The 8,862-nt window shown below is 43.8% G+C and overlaps 2 protein-coding genes across 2 annotated transcripts; both read left to right on the plus strand.

Annotated features, from left to right (window-relative positions):
* The first annotated feature begins 227 nt into the window (after positions 1-227).
* On the plus strand, positions 228-2,411 carry LOC133418055 (gastrula zinc finger protein XlCGF17.1-like). Its single transcript, XM_061706394.1, has 2 exons — positions 228-655; positions 1,041-2,411. Exons 1-2 carry the CDS (start codon positions 523-525, stop codon positions 2,078-2,080), a joined length of 1,173 nt encoding a protein of 390 aa, XP_061562378.1. The 5' UTR covers positions 228-522; the 3' UTR covers positions 2,081-2,411.
* A 1,237-nt stretch (positions 2,412-3,648) lies between these two features.
* On the plus strand, positions 3,649-7,864 carry LOC133417563 (gastrula zinc finger protein XlCGF57.1-like). Its single transcript, XM_061705356.1, has 2 exons — positions 3,649-4,036; positions 5,397-7,864. Exons 1-2 carry the CDS (start codon positions 3,913-3,915, stop codon positions 6,932-6,934), a joined length of 1,662 nt encoding a protein of 553 aa, XP_061561340.1. The 5' UTR covers positions 3,649-3,912; the 3' UTR covers positions 6,935-7,864.
* The last annotated feature ends 998 nt before the right edge of the window (positions 7,865-8,862 follow it).

The raw sequence follows: 8,862 nt of genomic DNA on the forward strand, positions 1-8,862 counted from the left end.
GTAAAATATGCTGGGTGTAATTTTAGATCTTTTCATGTATTCCGCAATTTGTTTTTATGAAATCCCAACAATTTACTGTGGATGGTAAACCATGGAAGTAATCATTACTGATCATTGTGAACAAAACGCCACCAGATAAACAAGAAGAGGAGGAATTTAAAACAAACAAAAACAAAAAAAAGCAGAAGATTAGTTTTGTCCAAGTAGAGTTGCCGTACTACGTCTGCTACTCTGTTTACGCAACCGCACGAGCTTCACCAAATCAAGATTCACGGATTTGTGCTAGTCGGACCGAAACGTCAGTGCCATTCGCCTCCCTCGGCAAAACATCCATTAGTTCAAACTTGGAGTCTATTTGAACCAGTCTCGGTGTACGTTCAAGCTGCTCGAGCTAGCTTAGCCTAGCTTAGCTTGCTAGCTAGCTAGCTAGCCGCTAACAACGGAGAGCCGCCTTCGTTCGCCCACACGCCGCTCGGCACAAAGCAAGTGTGAGTCCGAAGCGTTGCGGTCGTCGCGTGGAAAATGTGCGCGAAGCGTGTGAAAGAAGAAGAAGACGAGGAAGACATTTGTGCGGCAAAAGAGGACACCGAGCGACAACCCGAAGGGAGGGACGACGCTGCTTGCGAGCAGCCTCGCGTTGTCTCACGAAAAGCAGGTTTGTTTGCATCTTACGAGTAACTACTTTCGTCCCCTAACAATATCCCAGTGTTTATTTTTTTTTCGCCCTTTTTCGGCCTAATCGCGAAGACGCAGTCAAACAAAGACGCACGTTTTAAATTTCATAACCCAGCTCGTAACTCGTAAGATTGCAGCGGATAATAGTTAATAGTAGTTCCATCCACTGTATGTTGATCCTATGGTAGCGTGTTGTAACACCTGAATTCACCCTCTGGGGAAGTGCCGCATTTACAATAATATTTATAAACAATAATATTGTTTGTAAATATTATTGTAAATGCGTCCTCTGATGAAAGTCACAACATGAGACTTGACTGAGCAAAGCTTGACTGCGTGTGTTTGTGTGTTCCTGTGTTCTGCAGACGTCGGCGAAGGGGACCTTCGTCCTGAGAAGCAGGCGCCAGAGTCGTCTCGGGTCAAAGAAGAAGAGCAGAAGGACGATATTCGCAAGTTTCCATTGGCCGGTGTCAGGGTGAAGAGTGAAGAAGAAGAAGAAGATGATGGAGGCTCACAATCAGACAGCCTCTTTGCTCCGCTGTCAGATAGTGATGACCTAACGTCACACTCTTCTGGCTACGATGACCGCGAGGAAGAAGAATGCTCCAAAGGTGATTTGACGGGCCGCACTGACAACAAATGCATGCGGTGTTCTCATTGCGACAAAACATTTGGCAAAAAGTCATTGTTGAAAGCACATACAAGAACTCATACTGGAGGAAAACCTTTTGCCTGCTCAGTTTGTGGCAAAACATTCATTCAGAAGGGAGATTTAACAAGGCACACAAGAACACACACTGGGGAAAAACCTTTTGTCTGCTCGGTTTGTGGAAAAAGATTCACTCAGAAGGGCTATTTAACAATTCATACACGAACGCACACAGAAGAAAAACCCTTTGTCTGCTCGGTTTGTGGCAAAAGCTTCACGCAGAAGGGCTATTTAACAATTCATACGCGGACGCACACGGAAGAAAAACCCTTTGCCTGCTCAGTTTGTGGCAAAACATTCGCTCAGAAGACAAATTTAAAAACTCACACAATAACACACACTGGCGATAAAGCATTTGCCTGCTCGGTTTGTGGGAAAAGGTTCTCGAGAAAGACAAATTTAACAATGCATGCAAGAACGCACACTGGAGATAAAACGTTTGCCTGCTCCGTTTGTGGGAAAAGATTCACTCAGAAGGCAAATTTAAAAACTCACACAATTACACACACTGGCGATAAACCATTTGCCTGCTCGGTTTGTGGGAAAAGGTTCACGAAGAAACAAGCCTTAATAGCACACAAAAGAACACACACCGGCGAGAAACCGTTGAGTTGCAGCGCGTGTCATCACAAATTCCACGTCGGGCGGGAGCTGAAGAGACACAAGTGTGCTGCTGGGAAGAGAAGTGGTCAATGAAGCTGCGCAATAAACCGAACAAGCCCAGGCCGTGTTGCTCATCGTTGACTCATTCCATATTTCAGAATCAATATATATATATATATATATATATATATATATATATATACACACACACACACACATAAAAAATAGCTCCATTTTCCATACTGCTTCCCGTCAGGCGGGGTACACCCTGAACCGGTCGCCAGCCAATCGCAGGGCACGTAGAAGCAATCAAGCATTGCCACTCACGTTCACACCCACGGACAATTTTAGAGTCGTCAATCAACCGAGCGCGCGTGTATCTATCCATCTGTCTGTCTATGTGTCTGTCCGATTGAATATAGTTTTGAAAAGGATTTTTTTAAATCATTGTGTTGTGTTTTTATTGACATTTTCCCACGTCCCAAATGAACGAATTTGCAATCTGGGGCCCCTACGGGTGATCGCTGATCGGTGACGCTGTCACACCTTGTGGGCGGTATCCCTTGAAAGAGTCGCACAATTTGTTAGTGCGGCAAAACAGAGGACCAAAAACCAAAACAAACAAAAAAAACAGAGGAAAAAAAAACAAAGATTAGATTTGACACAGAGGACGTGTCGAATCTTTTTTTTTTTTTTTTTTTTGCTAACATCGAAAGAAGGAATGCGCGGAGGTGAACATCTGCGGATGTATAAAGAACGGGTGCAAAGTAAAAGAAGATAACGACGATTGGGAATGAGGTCAATTGTCGAGATTTTGTGGCTGAAGTGATCAACTGCACTTGCAAAAAAAAAAAAAAAGTGCTACAAAATATCTCAATATCAAAGTAATAACCGGGGAGCATTGACTTCTATTGGATAGTCATGAATTTAAATATATTTATGAATAAAGGCGCAAGCGATTATTTCAAAAACGTTATTAGAATGAAAAGGACTGATGAGGGCAAAAATCGGTGCGAAAACAAGGAAGTGTTTATGAATATAGAAATGTATAAATACATTTATTCATATGGGAAGGAAAATAGGAACAACAGAATCAATTAATAGGTACTCGTGAAGTGTAAAAATGTGAAAGTGTGAGTGAGGTTAATACCCCCCCCCCCAAAAAAAAGTGTGATGTAAGATCATGTATTGGTTTATTATTTATATATTTAGAACTTGTTTAACCAGCAAAACCGCACTGGGATTAAAAATCTCACGTACCAGAGTGAAGACCAACAATTTGCCTTGGAAGCCATTGCAGTACTCATTATAGATATTTGGGTGGCGGTAATGTGCTGTCGCCGTGAGCGAAGCGCCGAAGAAGAAAAGGGGTGCGTCTCATTTCTGTATTAGGAAATCCATATGTCCTACCTCCTAGCTCTTCTTTTCCCATGCTAGGACATTGACAAAGGAACGAGGTAGGAATGTGAAAAAGATTTTGGGGAATATAAGAGGCTCGCTGGCCGATGAAGACGCTTGAGACGGCGGCGTGACAACAATTACCGGCGCGAGGACCGGACCGACGAGCTTGGAACGTTGCCTTTCAGGGACTTGAGACGTACCCGAAGAAGTTGTTTATTTTGTCCAACTGGGGTTGCCGTACTACTCTTGCTGCAGCGCGTCCCTGTACCGGTGCACATTCTTCTTTCTGAATTCATATTGAACGCACCCAAGCGTCGACGCAAGGGCGTCCATTTCTTTTCATCTACTTTTCCGGACATAAACGCCGTTTATTAAATGTCTGTGTCCGGATAAACTCGTCACGGTGCTCGTTGAGGCTTCTCGAGCTAGCTTAGCTTCGCTCGCTAGCCGCTAACGGTGGGGGTACACGTGCTAGTTAGCATTAGCCGAGCTCAAGTGCAAAGTGTTGGCATCGCCGCGCGAAAATGTGCGCGAGAACGACCGCAAGGGACGCGGAGAAACTTTGCGGAATAAAAGAGGAGAAGAAGCGACGACGCCAACTGCTGGACGCGGTTTGCAAGCAGCCTCGACTTGTGCTACGCAAAGCAGGTTTGTTCACGTCCTCCCGTCGCGCCACTTTCCTTTCTTAGCAATCGAACGTTCTCCGAATACCAGTGTGACGTCATTTTGCGCGTTTGCTTAAAATTGATTGGTAGAAAAGTCCACCACGACAATAGGCAGTAATGTTGGCTGAAACATGTCGCTGACGTTTTTTTTTTTTTTTTTTTTTTTTGGAATAGCAGTATACAAGTTTGTGTCAAGCAAAGATAGGCAGCAAAGCTTCTGTAAAACCGTAGGAACCAGGTTTTGCCTGATCAATACGCAGTGGGTCCCAAATCCGCCCACCTGGCCTGGCCTGAGGCAATGTATTTGATCGACAACCGTGACAGAAAGAACAAGATACCGGTTACAAGCGGCCGAAATGAGTTTCCTCCGCAGGGTGTCCGGGCTCTCCCCCTTAGAGAACGGGTGACAAAGCTCAGAGTCGAGCCGCTGCTCCTCAGCATCTAGAGGAGCCGGGTGAGGTGGTCGGGGCATCCGATTCGGATGCCTCCCGGACGCCTCCCCGGAGAGCTCATCATGCATTTCGGGGAAGCTCGGCCACAGTGTTTGGACGTATAAAGCGACGCTAATGGCCGGTAGATCGATTCCCTCGTTAGGGTCGGGCATCGTATGAATTTGAGCGATTCCGATTCTTTTCGCGGGCTGGGTCCAAAAAGTTTGCATGGTTGAAATGAAGGGTGTCCAAATTCTCAACATCCATTTTTCTTTGCAGGCTAAAATGAACAAGTGTTGCACCGAGGCGACTGCTCCTTCATTTGAACAAAGTTGAGACACACTTTTCGTTCGCCGCCTCCGCCGTCGGGGGACAAAGCGCGTCTTCGTGCGCGTTCTCCTTCGTTGGTTTTCGCCGCTTCTTATTCGTGGCGTCCAAACTGGGAACCGAAATTCTTAAATTTGAACGGTTCCGAGAGTCGTTCCGGGAGTCGTCCAGTGGATTCTCGATGCCCAACCCGAACTACGGAATAAATGCCAATGTTCTCAGCATGAACATGGTCCTTTAAAGTTCAGGTTTTAGTTAAAAAACAAAAAACAAAAAACAAAAAAACGGCACTACCTCCCCAGTCCAGTCATTGGCGCTAAATAAAAAGCGAAGGACATTTTTAATCATTTTTATCATCCACCCTCGTTCCCTCCATTCTCAAAATATCGAGAAGTGCCGGCCTGGAACTTCCAGAAAGCGCATCGATGCAACGAGGAACTCCATCGGACGCTTGGGGAACTTTATTGTAATTAAAGCTCCTGAAAATGTTCCTGTGGTGGAAAAGCAGATCAAGATACGCAACATGAGACTTGACGAAGCGAAGGTTGACTTTAGCCAACATGTTGGTCTTCTCGTGTCCCGCAGATGTCAGCGAGTATCTTCGTCCTGAGCAGCAGGAACCAGAGTTCCCCCGCCTCAAAGAAGAGGAGGGGCCCCAGCCTCTTCACATTAAACACGAGGCGCTGGAGCCCACTCATATTAACGAAGGAGGGGTGCCACACATTAAAGACGAAGAGCAGGAGCACGAAATCAAGTTTCCACCGACTGCCGTTGTGAAGAGTGAAGATGATGATGGGGAGCACCGTGGCGGCACACAAGCGCACGGCCGCTCAGCTCCACTGTCAGATCCTGATGACACAACATCGCACTCTTCTGACTATGATGATGATGATGATGAGCAACACTCCAAAGGTGATAAGAAATGTCACACTCGCAAAAAATGTCTTAAATGTTCTTACTGTGACAGAACCTTTTACAACAAGTCATCGTTGAAAACGCACACGAGGTCACACACTGGAGAAAAACCTTTCGCCTGTTCCGTTTGCGGTGCGAGGTTCTCTTTGAATGCAAATTTGACAAGACACACAAAAATACACACTGGTGATAAACCATTCGCTTGCTCAATTTGCGGCAGACGATTCGCTGAGAAGAGCACTTTAACAGTACACACGAGAAGACATGATGGACAGAAACCTTTTACCTGCTCAGTTTGTGGTAAAAGTTTTACTGAGAATGGAGAATTAAGAATCCACACAAGAACACACACTGGAGAAAAACCTTTTTCCTGCTCAGTGTGTGGTAAAAGGTTCCCTTTCAAGAACACTTTAAGAATGCACACAAGAAAGCACACAGGAGAAAAGCCTTATGCCTGCTCCGTTTGTGGGAAAAGATTCCCAACAAAGTCACATTTAACGAGACACGCAAAAACACACACCGGAGATAAACCATTTGCCTGCTCAGTTTGTAATCAAAGATTCTCTATAAAAGACAATTTAAGAAGGCACACACGAAGACATAATGGAGAGAAACCTTATACCTGCTCCGTTTGTGGTAAAAAATTCACTCAGAATAGTTTAAGAACGCACTTAAGAACACACACGGGAGAAAAACCACATGCCTGCTCAGTGTGCGGCAAAAGCTTTGCTTCAAAGCGACATTTAACGAGACACACAAGCTCACACACTGGAGAAAAACCTTTTGCATGCTCAATATGTGGAAGACGATTCAGTCAGAAGGATGAATTAAAAGGACACACAAGGAGACACTCGAGTGAGAGACCGTTTGCCTGCTCAGTTTGTGGTAAAACCTTCACTGTGAAGAGAGATTTAAGAATACACACAGGAATACACAAAGGCGAGAAACCTTTTGCTTGCTCAGTATGCGGGAAAACATTTTGCAGAAAGTCCTATTTAAAAATGCACACAAGAACACACACTGGCGAAAAGCCTTTCGCCTGCTCAGTTTGTAGTAAAAGATTCTCGACAAAGGCACATTTAAAAAGACACGCAGAAACACACAGGGGGAAGAAAACATTCACCTGCCGGGTGTGTGATAAAACATTCGCTCGTAAGGGGCATCTTATGAGACACAAGTGTGCTGGTGAGAAGAGCAGCAGTCAATAAAGGGAAGGGGATCGTTAACTCAAATCAATATATGGAGGAATTTTTCGATCGTAGACTGTTGACTAAACTTTTGGAGGACTTCCAAAAGAGAGTTGTTGACAGAGAGAGAAAGTTGCTGGTCATATCTCAGAAGGAGTTCATGTGAAAACGCTACGAAGCTTGGGGGGGAAAAAATGTGACAAGGTGAGTTAGTCGAGGTAAAAAAAAACAAAAAAACAATTTAAATAAATAGTCGCCGTAAAAGGGGTGATCCACGGTATTTTGGTAGATGTGAGTTTGTAACAACATACGGATTTTAAGGAGATTGTTAAAAAAAAAAAAAAAAAGATTGCACGTCTATTCATTGAGTTTGAAGAAATAATAGTACATGTATGTTAATGTAAAAGAACATACGTACATTGTTGCATAAAGTGTTACAAAATATCTCGATATCAAAGGAGTCACCTGGGAACAAATACAAAATGAACAGCGCAACTGGGAAAATATATGAAAAAGAATTACAATCTGCGAGCAACTTCATATTGTGTCTGTGTTTGTGCGTTTTCGTGTACGGGGGTGAAGTTGCGTGACGAGGTAAAACAGCACAAATATTCGCCGAGTCCAAAAACTACGCAAAGAATCTGTCTTAGACGGTAGGGAGGGGAAGAAAATGTGTTTTTGGGGTATGGCTGTGTATTTTTTATTTTTTTTGTATCAACAGATCATAAGTTATTGTCCTTTGTTTTATGGAACAAACAAATGGGGGAGACGTGTTATGTGTGTGACAAATGACTGTCAATAGAGGAATAACTTAGAAAGCAATCGAAGGAGCTGTAACATGGGGGGAGGATTATATAGGGCAAGTTTGACATCTTCCTGCTCCTTCTGCTGCTTTTTTTTCCTTCCCTTTTTTGTATTTGGTCTTCGAAATAAACTGCTTCGTTCATTTATTCACATTGGTCAATAATTCAAATGTTACAGTATGTCTAGAACTCAACAAGTAAGCAATGATTGAAATGTGTGAGGGGGGGGAAAAAAAAAAAAAAAAAAAAAAGAAGCCTTGTTGCATGAACTGATGAACCCTGCTCGGATGAGAACAAGAACGTCTTCGAAGACGAGCGGAACGGTCCAATTGCCATCGAGAATGACCTGGAAGAATGAGAATATTCACAAGTATGGAACAAATTATTATTGTGTAGATACAGCAAACCCAACACTTGCTTACTTATGCGACATTCAGAGCAAAGAAGTCCGGAGGTGAGCACACTTGGAGTCTCGTTGGAGTTTGAAATCGTCATCGGAGGACGGGACCTCTCTCGAGCAGATGCCATCATATGGACCAATCAGACCCAAGCCGGTTCCCGTATTTCAATTAGGAACGATGAGCAATCCAATCAGGGCCAAACTCGTTCACGTGCCGAATAATCATGACAAGTTCCGGCACTCTCAAATACCTAACGGGAAAAGGACATTTTTAGCATTTCCAACCAAAATGATCATGCAAATCACATAAAAGCACACCAAAGATGATCGAGATTAATTACAACAAAATCATGACAAAACGAGAATTGTTTTGATAAATCAAGATATTCCATTTTATGACATTGTTCCCACATGTCATAAAATGGAATGGATTCAAAGGCAATTGTGAAGTGTAAAAATGTGATCTAAAAGCTCTTTATTTATTTAGAAATTGTTTAACCGGGAAAACCTCATTGAGGTTAAAAATCTCCTTTACGAGAGTCCTGCTCCAACGAAAACGAACAAGTTAGATTGGGAGCCACTCCAGTAATCATTTCCGACCATCGGGTGGCAGTAATTTGAAATCATTGCGAGCAAACCGCCGATAAACGCAAAGAAGAAGAAGCAGGCCACACACGACGACCGTAGAATGAACGTCAGCGCCATGAATAAGCGCGGCTAAGCGACGTGCCTATATAGAGGCCATG

This window comes from Phycodurus eques, chromosome 2, assembly GCF_024500275.1.
Source record: "Phycodurus eques isolate BA_2022a chromosome 2, UOR_Pequ_1.1, whole genome shotgun sequence".
Classification (NCBI taxonomy): Eukaryota; Metazoa; Chordata; class Actinopteri; order Syngnathiformes; family Syngnathidae; genus Phycodurus; species Phycodurus eques.